The sequence below is a fragment of the Rhagoletis pomonella genome, unplaced genomic scaffold (genome assembly GCF_013731165.1).
Source record: "Rhagoletis pomonella isolate Grant_MI unplaced genomic scaffold, Rhpom_1.0 Rhpom_scaffold_00007, whole genome shotgun sequence".
Classification (NCBI taxonomy): Eukaryota; Metazoa; Arthropoda; class Insecta; order Diptera; family Tephritidae; genus Rhagoletis; species Rhagoletis pomonella.
In genome coordinates, this window is record NW_023458561.1 from 31,779,687 (window position 1) to 31,802,339 (window position 22,653).

At 33.1% G+C, this 22,653-nt stretch overlaps 2 protein-coding genes across 2 annotated transcripts; one reads left to right on the plus strand and one right to left on the minus strand.

The window, feature by feature from the left end:
• Window positions 1-2,452: 2,452 nt before the first annotated feature.
• On the minus strand, window positions 2,453-5,809 carry LOC118743691. The gene is made up of 2 exons (XM_036476453.1): window positions 5,581-5,809; window positions 2,453-2,849 (listed from the first exon to the last, which is right to left on the minus strand). The coding sequence occupies exons 1-2, from the start codon at window positions 5,770-5,772 to the stop codon at window positions 2,532-2,534; spliced, it is 510 nt and encodes a 169-aa protein (XP_036332346.1). The 5' UTR covers window positions 5,773-5,809; the 3' UTR covers window positions 2,453-2,531.
• Window positions 5,810-7,696: 1,887 nt separating this feature from the next.
• Window positions 7,697-18,374, plus strand: LOC118743784. The gene is made up of 6 exons (XM_036476548.1): window positions 7,697-7,708; window positions 8,656-8,824; window positions 10,945-11,222; window positions 12,912-13,499; window positions 17,835-18,041; window positions 18,153-18,374. The coding sequence occupies exons 1-6, from the start codon at window positions 7,697-7,699 to the stop codon at window positions 18,237-18,239; spliced, it is 1,341 nt and encodes a 446-aa protein (XP_036332441.1). The 3' UTR covers window positions 18,240-18,374.
• Window positions 18,375-22,653: the final 4,279 nt, after the last annotated feature.

A 22,653-nucleotide genomic window follows, 5' to 3' on the forward strand; every position in this document is an offset into this window, starting at 1 on the left:
CTTAACCTTAACCTTAACCTTAACCTTAACCTTAACCTTAACCTTAATTTTAAACTTTCTATTGCTGTAAATCTTTATATGAATATTAATCTCAATCTTAATCAAAGCCTTAGCCTTAACCTTAATCACAATAGAGCCCAACGATAGTGTCGCTCTTCCGTTACATAAATATCTGCCTTAATACCCAACTGAGCGCAAAGAAGTTTCAGTTCAAAAAAATTTGTTCCTTCCCCTATAAAACTTCAAATTTATCACACAGGAAATTGATATACATACTAGAGGGCCGCATGAATTCATTCAAACATCTAGCCAAACAGAGTACATAGATTTGAATATTTTACTTCACAAAATACTACCGTTTTGAATTTTGTAAGTTATGAATACAGTATATTTTGCTTTGCTGCCTTTATGCTTAAGTGCACATTTAAGATACCTACCCCAAAATGCGCATCTGAGACATTATTTTTAACATTTATAAGGAAACTGCTCCGATAGATGCATTCAACATACCTGCACATTGGCGATAGCTGCCTTAAAAATTGTGCAACTAGTATCAATTATCAAAGAAAGTATTACATTTACCTGCATTGGCCTACAATTACCTAATTTGACAAGCTTTTATTTATTTTACTCATATCGCAGAACAACGGAAATGGCTATCAATTTGTCTAGTTATATAGATAATAAGATACCATTCGAAAAAAAATTTCGCTTGCATTATTTTCTACGTGATAAGTGCTTCTCCATTATTTGGTTTCATAGGGATTCGGATACCTTCCTCATTGAAGTAGTAAAGAAAATTCGCTTAAGTGCCTTTTTCGGTTAGGTGCACAAGTTTTTCGTGCTAAGCAAAATTTACTGTATACATTTTGTGTTAATTTTCTACCCTCAAATGGAAGAATATGAATGAATGAATGAAAAACATTCAAATTATTCAAATACATTTCGGTAAAACTTTTTTTACAAACAAAACTGCGCTCACTTCGATTCTTTTACGAAATTTCGAAAGAAAATCGGTAAAGCAATGAGAATAATGCTGCTATGTGAAGAATTAATTCCTTGCAGAATTTGTTCAGAATTTGCTTTATTTTTTCAGAATTTGCTTTACTTTTCGTACAGAAATTTCTTTACGAGTTCGTGTCAGCCCCTTTATATAATTTTCTTTGAAGATTCGTAAAAAAATTGTTACAGAAATGTGATACTCCTAAGGATTTCGTTAAGATTTTGGGAACTTTGGTTTGCAGTGTTGTTATGCCGATACATATATCTCAACTAGGGCTGGGAACTTCATCCGGAATTTTCTACTATCCGGATAAACCGAATATTCGAATATCCGGATACCTAAATGAAAAATCCGGCTACTCTGGAAGCTAAGGTGCTATTCGGCTAACCGAATATCCGGATTTTTCGTTATCGAAACGATACATTCATTTCCCATTACCTGGCGCTCATAAATGTGTAGTAACAAGTTTTCTATTTCTACGCACAAAATTGTTTGTATAAATTTTAAAATTTCCAAAATTCTACTTTGTCATTTCAAGGGCTTCTACAAACGAATTAAAAAGTTCAACAAACAAATATATGCGTATAGAAAACTTGCTACATCATAAGCATGAGCGCCTGGTATTGGGAAATTAAAGTATCGTTTCCAAGGCGAATTTATACAAGGTGGTGTTGATGGCGAATTAAATATTCGCCGCGGTACTACTGAATGTCAAAATGATGTGTTTGTTGTAAACAAGGCGAATTCATTTTACAACAAACACATCATTTTGACATTAAGACGTACCTCGGCGAAAATCTAAATTCGCCATCAACACCACCTTGTATAAATTCGCCTTGATCGTTTCGTAAAAATAAAAAATAAAATAAAATTGACCGCGAGAGTTTTTTCATGGCTTTAAAATATCATGGACGGAATAATGAAAGCTATTACGATACTTTTGGCCGTGGTGAATTTTTTACCAAATTGTAGCATTTTTAAAATTGATGACAAGAATAGTGCCATTTGTTTATATTGTGACAAAACGATACAAAACAAAAGGTCAACTTCAAGTCCGTCAAGAGCTAATTCACTCTATCGTGTGCATGATTGAATTCACGAATATTATTAATCAGTTTGTTGATTTTTTTTTTGTATATCTGAAAATACGAATATTAACCGGATCTTCGTAAATCCGGATATCCGAGTACTTGCACAAGCGAATATTAACCGGATATCCATACCATCCGGATTTTATTCGTGTCAACGGATAATCCGAATGGATATCCGGATATTCGAATGTGCGGATAGTCCCAGCCCTAATCTCAACAGGTATTCACTCAAATTTAAAAAAAAAATGTTTAAGCCAAAATCATTCATTCGTTTTGTATATGAATAATTCATAAGCAGTTTTGAATGAATTCATGCAGCCCTCTAATACACACATATTTAGACGTTATATGCATTCCTTTTATCTTATTTTATTTAGGTACTTATTATCAACCTTACTGTATACGTATGTATGTATTTATGTACAAACAATGCATTCTTATATACTAACACCATAAATAACAAACTGATAGTGGGCGCGAACAACATTTCTACGCCCTGTAGCTTTAACACTTTCATTGTCAACTGGTTTGTCACCTTTGTCTGCAACTGGTAGTTGATTAGCGGATTTTGTTATTTTTTGAAATCGTATTGTTGTATAATTGAAGCCTATGCCGCCACGCAACACCTCTATCGTTGTTGAATTTGCCACTTCCTTATTTATGCTTTCCCCGTCCGCTGTGGCGCGCAGTGGCGGTGTTTGCATATCGAATGCATGCATTGCGACGATGGTGTAGTCATTGCAGTCAATGCAGCCCTATAAAGCAGTAAAACATAATTAGTACAGAAATTAAATAATAATAAAATAAAGTTAAATAGAAAGTACTTGTTTAACTCCGCTAGACAAAACATTTTGCTAATCATTCAGCAAACAAATATAATTTTCGATAAGATTGTCTGTTTGAAGATACATACATATGCATATGTACATATTTAGGTATGTAGCAAACAGTGAAGGACGTACTTGAATATGTACCTTTGTACTGAGAAGTAAATTAAAAACAACTGAGTGTTTAGGAGTTAGTATGTGGCTATATATGGGTATATAAATTTTAAGTTTTTTTGGTGATGCTGTTTACGCTTAAGCCTGTCGAAAGGGAGATGGTCTTCCTTAACTTTCTGAAAATTAATTTGGAAAATAAAAAGATTTTGATAAATTTTTAAGGTGAGGAAGGGGCCCGGCACATATTTAGTACCGGGCTCGGATTTACTGTTGGCGACCCTGCACACACAAAAATATCATAATTACAGTTTTACAGTTAGGCATGCCCAAAAATTTTCTAAAAATTCAGAATAAAAATTTGAAATTTTGATGAAAATTTGTTGAATTTTCCTAAATTTTGTATAAAGTTTGAAACTGTGATTTACACAGTTTTGGTTAAAACTTGAACGATATTTTTATATAAAAATAACAAAAAGAAATTAGGTGGAAAAATATGACGAATATTAAAAACAAAAATAACACGTGGTCATTTGTTTGAGTCACTGTATATTAGGGGAAAGTATGCACTGCGACCCGCTACAAATTGGTAAATTTTTGCAAGACAAATGCTACAATGTCAGTTCCCGCGCAAGTTGTCGTATGGTTTATATAAAAATAACAAAAAAAATTTTGATCGAAAAACATTACGAATATTTGTTTGTGTCACTGTATCTATCTGTCTATCTATCTAGGCTAAAAAAGTAGTTTCGAATTAGTAAGCCTAGTCTACACTAAGGAGCGCCTGTTACAGTTAGTGTTTCTCTCGTCAATTACACTGGTTTACAGCAAAAATGTTCTATGGATGACACTATCCAATTCCTATGTAAAATTGCTCGGTGATTCCGAAAGTCTAGTTAGTTCTTAATTCTATGGATACGTTTTCGAGATATTTTCAATTCACCGTTATTCAGCTTAAATCAAAATACGGCAAATGAAAGCTAATGAAGTTCTCCATAAACCATGTATACATCACTTTCCGATAGGGCTTATAGTTTCTGGCAAATTAATTGATCATTCCAGCTTTTTTTATTTTTTAATGAAAGAATGAAAAAACATCAAACTTTAGCAGAAGAAAAATTATAAAAATTCTGTTACAAAAAAAAAATCAAGTTACTGATGAAAAAAATCGATAGATAAATAAGAAATGATGGGTGGTCAAATGAAATTGCATAATGCAATGCATAAATTTCTGTTTGGTTCTCCAACTTGTTCGATTGTTGATTTTTTTGTTTTTGACAGCTGCACTATTCGGCTCAAACTTGAGCTGCTCTGCACTTTTTTCGGTCTCATTAAACACCACTTATATCTATCACCGATCTAGTATTTTCAAATTTTTTTCAGAATTTCACCAACGTCGTTTTCAGTGGAACAACTATTTACTTAATTTGATTAAGCTTAATAATATTGTTGATATCATAAAATGAAACTTTCTTTAAAAACGAACTGCAGCCATGCCAGAAAACAAAAATATATGCATTATTTTATTTTCAACTAGCCAATACCTGGCGTGCTTCATTGCGCCTAAAGAGTATTTTTATATTGTTTGATACCCTTCTTGTAATATCTCATTTATTTTATCAATTTAATTAAATAAAATTTCTCAAATAGGTGGCAACCCTCCACAAAAATATTTTCGGCAGTAAACTTTCCTAAACCTCTTCAGTTTGTTACCCATATTGCAATATTTTATTTATCTTATCAATTAAATTAAATTATAATTTTTTCAAATATATGCCACCCTCCACAAAAATATTTTCGGCTGTAAGTCTTCTTAAACCTCTTTTTTTTACAACAGTATTAGAATGGTTTATTGTTTTCGATAAATGTATCGATATTGCAAATAAGCGTACCTCACGATTTTTTCAACGAATTTACCATCACATTTATCCATATTCTGAGCACTTTTATTATCCATTTTTTTATCGATATTTTTATCTATATCATTAATTTTGTTTTCCAACATCAACCACTGGACATCATTATGCATTCAATTTCGCATTCCTTTACAAATAATCATGCACAGCCTACACGCTCATTACTCGCTAACCTTTGTATATTACTGTAAATTTATAACTCTTAAGGGCTATCCGGCGATACATCGTCAAAACCGAAACGATTTCACCAACTCGTAGCGCGAACAAAATAGAAGGGGGATTTAAGCACAGAGCGCCCAACTGAAGCTCCCCTGAACTTGCAAATAAATTTGGATATTAAATGAATGCTCTTATTTAAGTCAACATCGTGCACTAAGTTGTTAAAAAAAGAAGCACAATAACTTCACTTCACACAACACCTGAAAAGGGTTCTATGCAGATGTAGGAAATTTCAAACCCTCTTGGGCTATGCCATGCAGAATTTACAATTTCGGTTGCATATTTTGACTTGACTTTTACATAAATTATGACCCCTTTGGAATTCTAAATTTAACCATTTTACAAAGCTACATACAAACAATGCGACATACTTATGTATGTATGTAAATGTGTATTAATGCACTGCTGCTCACCTTTTCCGGATAGGTTATTTCGACTGCGGGATTGGCATCAGTTATTTGAATTTCTTCGTCGTAAATAGTTGAAGCATACTTGCTCTGTTGGCCCCAAGTGATTGAGGCCGCTTCGGATAACAACAACGATTTCGCAATTAATAGGCAGACCAATGAAAATGAAAATGAAAACGACAATAACTTAACTGTCATTATTGTAACACGAAAGATACACTACTGGCCATATCAAATGATAGCATAGAACTATAAAGAATACGTACGCTGATAATGCCACCTTCGTCTGCGTAACCGTTGTCACATACAAATGTACACACAAATGTACAATGTATATATGTGCATTATGGTGCATCACTCTTCATACCAAAAAAAAAGATTCGATGCGGTTTTTTTGTTAGAAGTATAAAATCTATTATATTTAAGACTTTCGCCAAAATATTTCGGAAAAATATTAAGATTTAAGTAAACTGGGCCCATTTGAAAACATCGCCAAAAAATCGTTTTTTTTTTTGTGTAAATGTATTGGTAGTCTTTAAAAATTTTTTTCTTAAAAATCACCTCAGCTGATAGAAGAGCTTAAAGGGTATGCATAAAAATATTTAAAGATTGATACAAAGAAATCAAAATAATGAGATTTTTTAGGAATTTTCAAATCGGTCTTGCTCCAGCAAATCCTAATTATTTTCCAAAATATTTCGGCGAAAGTCTTAAAATTTTATTTAGCCTTTTATTTTTCATTTTATAATTGCTGTGGAAAAGTCGCAACATTTTTTGGTGATGCACCCTAATGTACAGTGTATATACATATATATATATACATATATAAGTGTGTGGGTGTGTACAAAGCATTCATAACAAAAAAATAATTAGAGGCCATTCGCATGTTTATGAAATAATAATAATAATAATAATATAATCATATTAAGGCCAAACTTTTCCTCCAATTTGTTGTTTGGTTCTTAATGTTGTTACACAAATGGAAAGGTCCACAGCTTTACGCCGCCTCACAGTGTGTTCTGTTGAACAAGTTCGGCTCAAAAAAAATGTTTTCCGAATTTTTTGAAAATGACAGCGGAAAGATGTGACAGTGTTCTGAAATCAATTTATAATCCTAGTGAAACTCAAATATATTTTAGTTGATTTTATATACTTTTTCTGCGAATTTTCAATAGTGAGACATATTTGTGGTGGAATTTATTACGTTTATTCTACTAAAAAAACAGTGACCTATTTCTGATATGTATTGTGAAAATTTATTTGAAATATATGAAAATATTTTCACACGAAGAAGTTATGTCAGCATTTTTTTTCAAACTCCACCACGTTGTTGTTTTGATTACTGGTAACTAATGCGTAAAAATTTTTTTTCCAACGCAGTTTTTTGGCTAGTTTCAGCCACAAGTTTTCTTGAAATTCTTATCTCATGTCACACTTATAAGATAGAATCAAAAATTGCCGACCTATTGGAACTTTTTCCGTGCTTTTTGGTGGGAATAAACATTTTTTGCTAAAATTTTTTTTCCAAAAAATTTCCAATAAAAATATTGTATTGCAATTTAAAAAAAAAAACGTACCATTTATTCGCAAATGGCTTATTTTGATAGCTAAGCTTCAAATCTTTCCAACGATATATCATTTATGGCCGTGGCAAAAGGACTAAAAGTTTACAGAAATTAAAAAATTGTCCGACTTGCAACATTTTTATATGCATTACAATGTAAATCGAACCTCGGTTGTACACAGTGGTAGTGCGCACCTCTCGGCTACAGCGGTCGCCGATGTACAAATGTATATGAAATACGTCTATCTAAACACAGTTGTGCACAAATTGAGCGTACCTTAAAAATCACCTGCCTTTCAAAGGCAATACATACATATGTACAACCGTGATGATTTTTGTAATTAACCTGGCCTTAACGCTACACCACCGATTTGACTTTCGTCAGCAACAGGCACGATAAGATAACGGAATGCACATAAGAAAAAATAGCAACGTTGATAATCGTATTGATATCGATTTGATTTTGAAATATATATGTACTGTCATTGCATGTTCCATTTCGTGTAAGAGTACATATGTAGAGTGATAAGAAATTTGATAAATCGAATACTTATCAGAATGTCTAATTTGGTAAACCTATGCATCACTGCACTTTCCATTAATTAGCAAAATATTTGTGTGTGTGTTCTCGTATTGAGCGGACAAAAATTCTGAGAATTTAGCAGCATTCGCTCTCAAAGAGACAAAATATTCACAGAAGTAGGAGAACTCAAAATTTGCAAAAACTCGCAACCTGCGAAACAGCTGATCGCTTCCACAGTTGCCACTGGTGGTTCATTTGGCAATTTATTTTCTGCTTGATACATTTTCCTCGATTTGGCGTTTTATACAATTGAATAGTTTTGCATAAGAAAATACTTTTTAAAGTACAAATCTAATAAAATTTGCAATAAATAACCCAAAAAGGCCATATTTTCTGTTGTTTGTTTACAAACATGTGTATGTGATCAGCTGATTTTCTTACTTGCAAGTTTTCGCTTGTAAAAATTTTTCCAGCAGAAATTTACAGCGCTCTATAACATTTTGCTCTCTCAATTTCCCCTACTTTGTAAGTTTTCTACATATTTCTTTAGTTTTCATAAACTTTTAATAGTTTTGGGCATGATAAAAACATAACAAGGTAAAACCAGTCTGACGTTTGCCAGCAATATAATTTAAAAATTAAAAACTCAAACTCACACACACATTCTCATTTTCAATCTCAAGCAACAACAATTGTGTACAATTTAATTTTTTTTTTGTTTAAATTTTATATGATTTTAAAATGCTTGAAAACGTCAGAAAAAAATCATGCCTACGAATTGAGATAATGAATTTACCTTGTTATGTTTTTATCATGGTTTTGGGTACGAGTACACTCCTATTGTATTCACAAGTGTTCATATTTTGACAACAATTCTGCAGACATTTTTTTAATATTTATCAATTTTTAATTACGTATATGCTATTTACCTGTTATTTAATTTGTATCATTTTATTTATTTTGTCTCATTTTATTTATTTTGCTTTCGTCTTAGCTCCTCACATTCAGAGATGGTAAATTTGGCGTCAATTTCGGTGGATACCACGCGGAGGCTGGTTTAGGTGGCCTATTGACTGGCGACTCAGCACATGGCGGACTCAGCGCTTCGGCAGGCACACCCTATGGGCAAAAAGCTGCTGCTGGCTTAGGAGGCAGCGCCGGTGGTACATAAAACAATAATTGATTTATATTTCTTCTATTTTTAAGTATTCAGTTATGGTACAAGCTTTAATGAAAGTAAAGTATAGCCAACATTTTACGTTGGCATCTTGCTTGGTCATAGAACATATGAAGTACATGGTAAACTTTGAGCGCTTTGACCAACCTCTAAATATTTTTTTGGTTTCGAAATAAGAAATAGGGGAATATTTTTTTCGTTATAGAACAATTCTAGGTGGGAGAGCATTAACATTCCAACTTTACTTTTTATTGCACCACCCTAGTGCTCACACCGCTGGAATTGAGCTACCATAGCTTTAATTCATAGGAAGTGGAAGAAGTAGTAGTATACCTTCTGCTTCTAGGCTAGTATTTATTTAATTAGTTTTCTCAGCTGCACGCGTTTGATCAGACAAAATAGGAGGTTATCTAATTCCATAAGTTCAAGGTTGGTTTTAAAACATTTAAAATACTCACCACATTAACCTTCTAGACAGCATGAATGGTAATACAAATGCATATATATGTATGTATGTACTTCCATTTTCGTATTATTCAGGTAATAAGTACATATTTACTTAAAATATTGATGTTTGTCAGGTCTCGACATCGAAAGATGGAAGTGCGCACTTCCGTCAAGAGTATAAAGTGTAGAGGGTTATGAATAAAATAGTTTGACATACATACATTATATTGTACGCTTATAAAAACTTAGCGATACTGCGAATTTAAGAAGATAATTTTTCATAACAATCCGTAAAACACATGTGATTTTGCTCCACACGACGTTTTATTTGCTTTAAACAGATTTATTTTTTGATATTTTTTCGTTTGAACAGCATTTTGTTCTGCACTTCACAGAAGCTTTTACGTAATTAAGAAAAATCGAAAAAAAAGATATATGTTCCGTCTAACAGCACTCGAACCCGAACCCTTCTGCAAGCTAACAACTAGTAGCAAGCATCTCTACGCACTCGTCTATATCCACAAGATGTGGAACGTATTCAAATGTTCTTGAATTAGGGCCAAGTCACGCGATTGGTAAATTTGTAGAGTTTGCTCTACGGCATCATAATTAAGCCTATTCAGTTCTATGGAACCGCAGACGTTGGGATGTGCCAGCTAAGTGGCTTACCGCGGGCTGCACTCACTGATATTTGTGATGTACCGCAGACCAATCCGTGCGGGTGCAATTAATTTCAGATAAATTTGGTGCTTTACAAACTCAGCGTCTCGGCATTCCACCTTTTTTGAAGCGTACACTTTTGTACCAGATTTTATGGATCCCTTTATTTTTGAAATGATTCAAAGCTGCCTTTCTCTACATCAAGTGCATCGAAACTTGACGGAAAAGTTGGATGGCACGTCTTCCGCCCAAAGGTCCTCATCAAACATTTCGCAAGGAGAAGTAGTTGCAATTAAAGAAGCCAGTATGACGTTTCCTACTTAGATAATCATGCCGCAATCAATATTCCTAGAAGGGCTGCCTTATCTCCCATTCATCGTGTCGAAATATGAATCTTACATGTCTGTAGTTATACCAGGTTATAGTGACTTTGCTTAAAACTGCAGATTGCAACAAGCCCAGTTCCAAGGTTGTACTGACACTAAGTGGATCGGAAACGGTCAAGACGGCGTTTACGTGCTGACCGCTCTCGCTTTTGATGGAGGTGCTGATAGTGCACTTTCGGATTGGAATTCAATGCTTAAAAAATGGGTTGCACTTTTTAACTTAGCCTGAGGCACACTCAATTATAAATATTTGTCGCCTTCGTAAGTTTTCGATTAGTATGTGACGTTAGATCAATTGATTAATGGCTACCGTTCAAAGTTATGTGGTAACACATAGGACAAACCCATTTCGGAGAGATCACCTTCACCCAGCCTAATCGAATCTTACGTCCTCGTCTAGGAACCATTCATAGAAATAAACTTTAAAATTTAAGACGTCATATTTTCCTCTGCGTATCGAGGGCTTATATTCAATACCCTCTATCTGCAATTGCATCTAATTTTTGTGAAAAATGTAGATAGGGGGTATTGAACAAAAGCCCTCGGTACGTTTATTTTTTCCCAAATCAAGTTTGTATTTCCATATTTTTATTTGTCTCTTTCTCCCGCCTAGGCAATGCCGCCGGTATATTATATGCGGGTGCAGAAGCCAATCCACACACCGGCGCCTCAGCCATTCTCGGCGGTGATACCAGTAAAGGTGGCTACGGTGGCTCAGTTGCTTATGCTGATGGTAAAGTTGTATCCAATACAAAAGTCCTTCCAAATGCACTCAACAATCAAGTGGATACAGTGACCAGTGCACCCAGCAACGTTAAGTCCTCAGGTGAATCAGGGGAGACGTACATCCAAAAAGTACGACCACCAAAGAAGTACCTCATCAAACCCAGTGTAAGTATTTTATTGAACAGATCTAACTATGTGTGTTAATAGCGCCAGAAGATATTATTCTAACCATTCATTAAATAAAATAACCATTGTTTTCATCTTCATTCGTCGAATTGGAGTTCGCCATAGCACTATCCATTCAAATTAACGTCGGATTTCGGAGGAAATTCTCATATATGTACTACATAAGTACATGGGTCAATATATGTCAAATCGAATTATGGTTGGAATTGACCATTTTCGATTTGGATGAATTTTTGGTCAGAACTTTCCTTTTTAACCGACTTCCAAAAAAGGAGGAAGTTATCAGTTCGTCGGAAGCTTTTTTTTTTTTTATGTATGTTACCGCATAACTTTGGACAACGTCAACCGATTTCGATAATTTTTTTTGCATCGGAAAGGTAGTGTCTCAGAGGTGGTCCCATACTAATCTGGTTAAGATCCGATCAGCGGATCATGAGATATATATATACATATTTTTTTTTTATATGGGAGTTGAAGTCGGTTTTTTTTTTGCTAAAAATTACTAGTTACATATAACGAAAGCTGCGAAAAAATTTAAATTTTTTTTTTAAGTTATGCAAAATTCAAGCATTCACAATTTCCGGGATTTTTTATTTTTTGAAAAAATATATACATACAAACATATGTAAAAAACACAGAATTTTGAAATCAAAAACAACATAAAATCAAAAACTTTTTAACTTTTTATCTGCAATTGATCTGAAAATAACCTAAATTTGTCAAGTTGTTTTTGTTTTAATATGAATTTTTGAAATTTTCAAGTGTTTTTTTTTTTTAATTAAAATATTTTAACTTTGAAAAACAAACACGATTTTTTGATAGCTCTTAATAAATTTATGTTCAAAAATTTAAATTTATTTTTAATTAAGGGTAAAACTGAAATTTTCAAAGTTCAAAAATTCATATTTAAAATAGCATCAATTTATAAAAAAAATTTTGCCAAAAGCGTACATATATGTAGATATGAATAAATTTCTGCTTTGCGATTTTTTAAATTTTGAAATTCTGTAATGTTTTTTTATTTTGCGACTTTTTTTATATATCTTTTTTATATAGACCCAAATATCAACGTTAAAGAGTGACCAGAAAAGTTTTTGGGATCTTCAAAAAATAAATTTGCAAAATCCGGGAATTGTGAATTTTGAATTTTCGAAACATTTTCTTTTTTTTTTGCAGAACTTCGTTATATCGTCGCTACCATGTCAAACTATCGAATGTGAATGAAAAGTTTTGACGAAAAGTTCATCCAAATCATACATAAATGATCGATTTCAAACATTGGTCGATTTCACATAAATATGTACATTGACACATACAATAATCTAAACTTTGCTGCGAGTATGTAAGCAAGATTTGCATCTTCCTCTCTCTCCTTCTCTTCTAAGCACCTACCTTTACTGGAAAATTAAAGCGGATTTGATTAATTTTATTTTGAATGTCTAATAAGTTCAACGAAACCTTTTCATAGAAGACTTCGAGACTTTCAAAGCTTCTTTGGAAACAAGGTTAACAATTTCAGCACACAATGCCAGGCATAGAAGCCTTTTTTATTCGCTAACTTTAAAAAATACGTCCCTTTTGCAAAATATTGCAAAAGAAATCTTTCCTTAACTTTAAAAAAAAAAAACTATTTTACACATTTTAACTTAATCACCATCACCTTTGTAGACACTCAGTAGTGGCACAAATAAAATTCGCAATAATTCTGACCGCAAGGCCACTGCTGCCCACCAAACCAACAGCGCAGAGACCCCTAATCATGCGGATGACATTTTAGCAGCAGCAGCAACGGGAGGAAAAAATACCGACCATAATGACGACAGTAATGTCGCCGCCTCTACAACCGTGGAAAAACGTAAATATGCTGTGAAAAAAATCGCTGCTCATGTTGCCGATGTGCAACATCCTGCAGCAGCAGCAACCTCCACCAAAACCACAGTCACCATCGACACCACCAAGGACGTCGGACAAATCAGCAACCAGCAGCCGCCAGTGCAAACGCACGTTGAAGGTGCCGGCGACATTGCTGCCGCACCGCCCACCATTGTTGTGAGCAGACAACGCTTGCGACAAAAATCACGCATTCGACCACAAATTCAGCATAAACGCGAACGGCAGCAACAGCGGCAACGCGAGCGTGAGCGTTTGGTACAGACACAGCGTGTTGTTTATTGGACCGAAAGCGCAGCTACCACTACAGACGATGATGATTCGTCGGCAGGAAGTTTAGCTGTCAAAAAACAGCACTACAACCAGGTATCTTAGCAGCAGCGCTCGGCATAGGCAAACCAAAAATAAAAACTGCAATTAAAAACCAAAACAAAAAACAATATGGTACTGACAGGAGTGCGGTAACCGTTAGTAGCATAGCGGTCGGCTTAATTTGGAAATTGCTTTTGTGGTGGGGGGCAAAGTTAAGTGATGGCGCGGTGCAGGAGAGTCGGCGCTCATACGTCGCATTATTGATTCTCAATGCTGCAATAATACGAGTACAATAGCCCTCCCCTCATCCCAAAAAACGGTGCTTACGCTCCCACACACGAACACACGTAGGCTACTATTGTGCACATACATACACTCAACTATACATATGAACATACATTTTTATATATACATACATATGTAAGTACTTATGCAGTAGTTGCGCATAGCTTGTTGCTCGCAGTTTCTTACATGGCTGCATTTGGCATTTTATGCAAATTGTGCGGTTAAATGCAAGCGCGGTCACCCTCCGCTATACCTCTCATCCCATCTCTGCATCAATGCTTTACATATGTTTGTGGTTTGTACGTGCTGCAAGCATTTTTTTTTTCTTTTTTCTTGTGCTTTTAGTTTTTGCTTAATAATGCTGGTGCAATTTAATCGCTCACTCCTTCGTTGCTGTGGTTCTGGAGGTTAAAGCAAATTTGTTGTGCTTTAGACATTTATATGAATATTTTTTTACCTTTATTTTTGATAAAAAATAAATATAGATGCATACTTACTTGCATTGCTGTTAAGTAGTTAGTTAGCTAGCTGTGCTTGGGCATAACAGAACAAGGGACATATGACCTGAGCTCGAATCGTAATTCGGTATGATGGCAGTCGTGAACAAGCGACTGAACACAATCGTTCATTCGAACAACCTTTCGATCACAAATGGAAAATCGAATGGATGCGAAATACGAAAAATATTAGAAAATTTTTAATCTTAATTTCTAAACTTCTTTAAGTTATCTTCATTATGTGAACCACGATTTATTGTATTCGAAGCTGCACTTTTGAGGAAGCATCCACACTCGAAATTTTCAGCAGAAATTGCATTTGAACAAAAAACTGTTCAAAGTTTCAAAAACTACTTGTATATAGTTACTATGTATTAGCGCTCAAATTTTTATTTTGTTTTTTAACCTTTTTGACTGCAAACGTCGTGAATAAAAACTCAATTTATTTTGTATATAAAACTTTTTTTTTTGCTGGACTTAGCATGGGTGGAAAAATTTTTGTTAAAAATTATTATGAGTAAAACAATTCAAATCAGCATTTAATCTTTATTTTATGATTTTTATTTTTTTTCGCTTAAAAATAACTATTATTATTGAGTTTTATATTTTCGCTCAAAGAAAATTATAATTTTTTTTTTTGTATTTTTTTTTTAAATATTTTTATTGTTTATTAGGAAAAATTTAATTGAAAATGTTCGTTCTCTGCTGAAGTCTAGAAAAAAGAAGTCTGATGAGGAGACGTGGTGATCTCCGAAATAGCTGATATAACTTCTACCGCTTAGATTTTGTTGCTTTTCAATTTTTCCTAATAAAAAATCGTGGTCCAAAGCTCAATAAAAATATTAAAAAAAAAATTTAATGCTAATAAGCCACAATAACATTGACAAGGAAACTATTATTACTTACTTGATTTTTACTTTTTCCATCAAAAATAATTATTTTATAATATTTAATTATTATTATTTAGTTTTATTTCTTCGCTCAACGGCGATCAAAAATAATGATTATCTTATGATTTTTATTTTTTCACTCAAACATAACAGTAACTGATTTAAATTTGATTTATTTTGCCGAAGTACCAGCGCACAGTGGTTCAAAAATTGGAATTTAGTGTTCACAATTCACTGGAGCTTTTATTTTTCATTCAAGTTGATTATTATTTTTAAATCGAAGCTAGTAAAATTTGCAAGAGACCGATTTTTGAATTTTTGTTTGTTTATATAAAAAAAAATTTTAGTGCAAAGTGCAGAAAAAGTACTAATTTTGAAGAAAATCGTTTCTCTTGTTCCAGTTAAGAAACGTTAGATAGTAAAAATGAGTTGAAAACAATTTTAAGGTGCCCCCGAAACAAAAAAAAAATTTCACCAAAAAAAATTTAAATGTTTTATAACAAATTTTCACCAAAATTAAAAAAAAATTTGAGTTTCTAGCAAAATGTTGGGTATGCAGTTTTATAGCGCATGGGTATGCGTGAAAATTTCTTTATGAATTTCTGGCTCATGCACCTCTCAATCGCCATATAATAAAACTGGTATAAGTAAAATAAAGATTTAAATTTCCCGTAGAAATCCCAAAATGTCCTAAATAATAAATGAATGAAAATATGTATACTAAAAATCCAGAAAAGTCATATAAGTAACACATAAAACCTTGAAAGGTTTCAAAAAGTGTATGTAAATTGCCATAGGTAGGGTTCGAAATTTCAGACTTTGGTATCGATACTGAGTACTCATTCTGGCATCGAGCTCATGGTATCGATACTCTAAAAGTATCAGGGAAAAAGTATCGATACTACTCAGTATCGGACTCATTAAAATACGTTTTTTGGGATACTAAAATTATTTTATTCTTCAATCGTATATCTACTAGTTATTTCCTAAAATTAAAACAATAGAAATTTTAAATATTTGATTTTTATTTCATTGCAGAACTTACTTTCACGTTAGAAGTAATTTAACGTTAAATGTACATACATACATAAATATATATATATATATATATATATATATATAATTCACGTTCACGAATTTCAAGTTTTATTAAGAAATTTTTGTAAAGTTTTAGGGTATGCATTTTTGTAGCCTATTCAATTTTAGTATAATAATGTGCAAGTTTGAATTAAAAGTCGACGGTAGTAGGCTACACGTAAATTTGAATATTTTACAAAACTGCATACCCAAAAAGTTTCTAAAAATTCTGCATTTTCGTGAACTTTGCGTAAAGTTTTATGGCCTTATTCATAAAAAATAAAAAAGGTTTATAAACTGAAAAATGTATGAAAATGTCATTTTATTAAGCTCTTTAAATTTACTTTATTTCTTAAGAATAAGGCCATTAAACTTTAACTTATTTGGTTTAGGTTATGCAACAGACTAAACTAGTAATCCATATAAGCAAGAAAAGCAATGGAAGAAAAAATTTAAAAAGTGTGTTTTTTAAAAAGTATTCGATACTACAAGTACTTTGCAAAGTATCGTGTAAAATCACCAAATAAGGTATCGAGTATTAAAGTACTAATTTTAAAACCCTCAGTATCGATACTTACTCAATATCGATAGTATCGGTCGAACCCTAGCCATAGGCTCCAAAAACAACAAAAAAAAAACAGTCCAAAACTGATGAAAATATTATGACAATTTGCCCAAAAAGAAACGAATCATTTCTTTTTCTATTGATACTTAAAAACTAAAAATTAAATATTCTTTTTGAAGTCAGAATGAAATCGTTTCTAAAACTGAGAATAACTTTTATTTACAGCCTCTGCAACTAAAAAAAATTAGTATATGGGCAGTGTACCCCGTTTAATTGGGCATTGGAAATAACACAATTGTTTGCTTAATTATCCAGGGCAATCGGTTTACTTGGGCTCTCTCAATAAAAGGGTTTAGCTTGCACTTAAGCTGTATTACACTGTGGTTACTGGCTTACACAACACCGCACACGTAGAAAACGACATATGCACATACATACATACATACATACAGAGTGGAGCATTATTCGAACAAATTGTTATTTAGATAATAATTCTAATAAAATTTTATGCCCAGTATGTTAATCCTTGCACGAATCGAATATTCGTGAATAAATGGCTTATAAATAAATTATTCGTGTTTTTGATCGTTATTTATTCGTCATGCGAATATTTTTTTGTTTAATAAAATTTGGGTTGTTCACACTTGCCTGGTTATCAGGTTATGTGGTTAAAAATTATTATTCTGTAGTGTATGTTATTGTTGTTAACTGAGTAAATAATATAACCACATAACCAGATAACCTGATAACCAGGCAACTGTGAACAACCCAATTATTTATTTATCATTTACGAATAACGAAAACAACAATAAGCTTTTTGTATTGATTATTTGAGTAAATTTTGCCCAACTCTGTATACATATCTACTATGTACATAGTAAAGTTTTACTTACATGTAATACAATATTTATTCAAGTGTTCAACCAATTTCCCCTGCCACCAAACAATGTTTTCCCCTTAGCTGTTCGTTTTATTTGGCTACACGCCAAAAATAACATAAACCCACAAATAATTACAGAATGCACAAATGTTTGGGTATCTGATATAAACTTTCACTCTTTATCTCCTGCCACAGTATGCCGCTCAAGTTGCTGCCAGTGCCAATGCCAATGCCAATTCCAATGCCAATGTCAACACAAACTCCAATGCAGGTGTCAACATCGCTCATTCTAAGCATCTGTCTAAGCGTGTAGAAAATCAAAACTTTGGTTATTCCGCTCCATCACCAATCCCCGACATGAACCTGAATATTGGACCAGATGTGGTGACGAGCGCCTTGCAAGTAAGTTCCTTTAGAAGAAATTGCTGCTTTTCTTTTAAACCTTAACTACTTACATACCGTACGTAATTTTAATTCTATTTGCAATTTTAATTTCTTCATTTATTCGAATAGATACCAATCGGAATTTTGCGATCACTTCAAGAAACCCTGGGTAACTTGGGCGCTTCAAAACAAGCTTCCGTTTCACTGAATCACTAAGCGCCGATGGAGTATGTATGTATGTACATAATTTTGTGCGTGCAAACGGCGATTATGCATTCGATAATATATGTATTTAATGATGTATACAAAATAAAATAAATAATACGATTATCAATAAATTTTTTTAAAGAATTCGTTAAAGACCTTTTTATTCCTCACATCAGATCTGCATCGTTTGTTTGAGTTTCAAAAAAGAGGTGTTTTAGAAAATAGTTGCCACCTATTAAAAAATTAAGCTCAAATTATTTAAAAATTTAAACTGAATGGTATTGAAAAGGCTTTAGTTCTTAATTTAACAGTGGGAGGGTTACCACCTGTTTAAAAAGTTTAACTCTATTTGAATTAAGAGAATTTGTTAATAGCAAAATATATCACCATATGGACGCCAGAATAGCTTAAGAGGGTAGTAGTTTGTTAAGATTTTAAAGAGGGTTGCCACCTGTCGAGGTTTAGGCAACTTTTAGGCAACTAAGAGTACCAGTTACTGGTTTTATAAGATTAAGTATAATATATTTTCATTTGTGTGACAACATCAAGGCGCACGCCACAAATCGGCAAAGAAGCTCGTCCAAAACTAGCATACGTGCAAGTAAGTGCCAATCTATTGTTATTAAAAAACTGAAATAAAATTTGCTTGTAATTTGTCGAAAAAATTTAATGACAAAGTTGGGCATAAAAAAATAATCGTGTCATTACGTTCAAAAAATGTCAAATATTTTTAATTTTTTCTCACAAAAATTCTGAATTGTTAAAATCCATTTGCTTGTGAAACCTTTTTCCATACAAAACAAGCGATTGAATAGCAGCTTTTGGAACGTTCGCCCAACTCGGCAGCACGACCGCTGATTACTGGGCCTTGCAAAGGATGGATCAATGCTTCGAGAAGCAAACAAATTTACTAGGAAAGAAAATTGCATCAATTTTTATTTTTTCCAATTTCAATTTTTTATTGTTTATAATTTTTTGTATTTCACATGGCACGCTTTGATTTAGAAGAAAAAATTCAGAACAGTTTTTGACACTTTCGATACCAGAAGCAACAACAAAATACACGCAAATGTTGTTTTTGCTCTACTGATACTACCTGTTTAATGTGCCTTGATTCCTAGTAAAAATTCGGCATAAGAGTTTTGGGAGTACTGAGACGGAGTAACAGCACCAAAATACTTTTGAGGCACATATGTACATATATGTAGGTATGCACGGTTCTTGAAAAAAATAGTAATATGCATAATCAAGTGAACCGAGGTGTACCTATGTAACTACATGCAAATATTCAATCGGAAGGAGTACTCTCCCATTCATAGACATATGTATGTACATATGTATGTACGCCTTTTAATTATCTACAACGCATTGCTCAAACTCCACATTCCTTTACATGCATATGGCATTCAGTACTGTAAAAAACAGGCCCATAAAAATTACTTTCCAGCATTATGTAAAACGATCTTAACTTTTAATCAAACACATCCCCACATACACATTGACAAACATATGCGTGTACTTGATTATCTAGATGTTATTGTGGTTATACATTCTTCTCTACTTTCGGACACTTCCTTTTATGTGTATTCTCATAGGTCTCAGCTACATAAATTGGTAGAAATTAGAAATATTTTCAACCTACAATTTAATTAAAGATACAAAAGAATTTCCCCATCCACATATGTATGTATGCACGCACAGGCTTACTTTATTTACAACTGTCCCTTGCAGGCATGTACATGTACATATGTATGGATGTGTGTAAGTATGTATGTACATATGTACATATGCAGTTAAAAGTCAAACTAGTTAATAAGCACTCTGGTAGTAGATTAAACTAATGTGAAGGATGACTAGTTAGTTAACTGGTATGAGCTGATGCAAATACTGACTAATGCGACAATTTCGATCAAATTACTAAGTTCTTAATGGGTCTTCTCTGGCATGAAATAAAAGCAAACAAAATTTTAAAACAATTAAAAAATTGAATAAGTAGACTGAAATTAATTATTATAGAAAGGGAACTAAAAACAAAATGAAATTAAGAAAAAAGTTAATAATAAAAGTAGAAAAAATAAATTAATTAAAAAAATATTAAATAAAAGAAGAATAAGGAAAATAATAAAATTAAAATAAAAAAAAAATAGTTAAATTAAATAAAAATGAAAAAGGCTAAACAAAATTAACTAAGCCAAAAAATAATTAAATTAAGTTAAAATAATAAAGTAAATATAAATAGAATTAATAACAAAACTAAATGAGCAAGAAATCAATAATAAAAATAAGAATTAAACAAAATCAAATGTACTAAAAATTGCATTAAATTAACGGGAAAATATAATAAAATAGAAAACTAAAACGAAATAAAATTAAAAATAAAATAAATTTAACAAAGTAGATAAATAGAAACAAACTTTAAATAAAAAAAAAAAAAACTTAAACAGGGGTTCACGTAAGCGGGGAGGCTTTTGACTATCATTCATGTGGGAGTGGCCAAAGTAATTATTTTGGGTAGGATTCAAATTGCAGATCTCGACATCCAGATATTTAAATCTACGCTTCCACCGGGTAGCGACTAAACACCCGTTTGGGACTCCTCGCGTGCACTGGATTTGGGCCGCGCCCCAAATTAAAACAAAAAATATGCCTCGGATGAGACCACCTTTTTTTGATGACGACCACGGTAAGCGTATAAAAGACGATTATTTGAGGGTATACACCTGGATTATCAGGACGGAAAGGTCCTTCTGCCCAGCTAGTTGATGTCCTCGTAAAGACAAAGGCTGACATCACCGTCATCAAAGAAAAACGATGAACGGGGCAAGGCAAGAAAACCGTGTAGCCTTGCGACATCTACCCCACCTGCCACGTAAAGGAGTGCAAGTTGAGTGTTGGATTTGTGGTAGGAGAGAGACTCCGTCACCGAGTACTGTCGTTCACCACGATGGCCAAACGTCGAGCCACAATCTGCTTCAAGGTGAGATTCTTCAAAATCTCGCTCATCTGCGCGCATGCCCCGACGGGAGAGAAGGACTAGGCGTCCAATAATTACTTCAATGAGCGCTTGGAGCGTACATTCCTGCGCTGCCCCCGCCATGATATTAAAATCGTGCTTGGCGACTTCAATGCCAGGGTGGGCATGGAAGGGATCTTTGGAACCACTGTTGGAAACTCAACCTCCACTTCGCCGGGGCTAGTAGTATGATAGTATGTAAATAGTACTAGGTTCCAGCATAAAAATATCTATCAAGCTACATGGGTACGATTTATCGCCGCATTTACTCCGATTTAGACTTGTCGTAGTTCTAACCCTGATAAGCATCATACCAGTTAGCGAACTAGTTAGACTTCACATCAGAGAATACGAGTTAACAAAATAAAATCATTACTAACTAGTTTGGCTTTACACTTCAGTTATAGTAGGTAAGTATGTATGTAAGAACCCATGTTAGAACAAGTATATATAGATACATACATACATACATACATATGTATGTAAATAAAAGAAGCGTGCATCTGCAATTTCTTCCGTTGATTTTGCTTCGATTTCACTTTCATTTTGTTATTTTGGTTAGTTTCGGGTTTCTTAAGTTTCTCGCAAAATTTTATGCTGTAACTTATGAATATTATGCATACAGCCTAAGGGCCTTTTTCTCATGTAACCTTTAACTTTAAGGCATACATAAAAATGTATGGTTGTGTCTAAAGTAAAGCATTTTATTATCGGTTTTAAATTGGTTTACAACCAAGAAGCATACAGACGTCAAAAACCGATAATAGAAATGCTTTACTTTAGCACAATCATAAATTTTAATGTAACCTTTAAATATAAAGTGAGCTTTAAAGTTAAAGGTTACATAAGAAAACGGCCCTAAATCTAAGAAGTAAGTTAAAACATAACTTTTGTATTCTGTTGATTTACTTTTCGAAAAGTTAGCGACTTTGAGGAAAATCTTAAACTAAAAACTTGTGTTGGTAAAAACGATGGCAAAATATTGCTTGTATGTTAACCAAGTGCTGTGAACACTTGTGCAACTTGTTTGGTTTTTTCGCTGATTTATAAGTCAGATAATAACATTCACACATACATACACTGGCAATCAAAAGCGAGTGCATTGTGTTTGTTGTTTGATATTGGCAATGTTTTTTAAGTTAAAATTTTTTTGTTATTTTTTGTTTTTTAACATGGTTCATGCTTCAATCGAAACCACATAAGTCAAAATTTCAAACTTTATACAGAACGTAGAAAAACTCAACAAATTTTCATCTAAATTTTGAACCTTAATCTGAATTTTGGGAAAAGTTTTTGGTACGCGGATAGATCGGTTATGTAATTCTAGTGAAACAAGTGAAAGTTTTAAGCGTCTAAAAAATCGCGTTGATTTTTATGTGTTTTTTTTACGGATTTTGCGGTTTTAGGCAT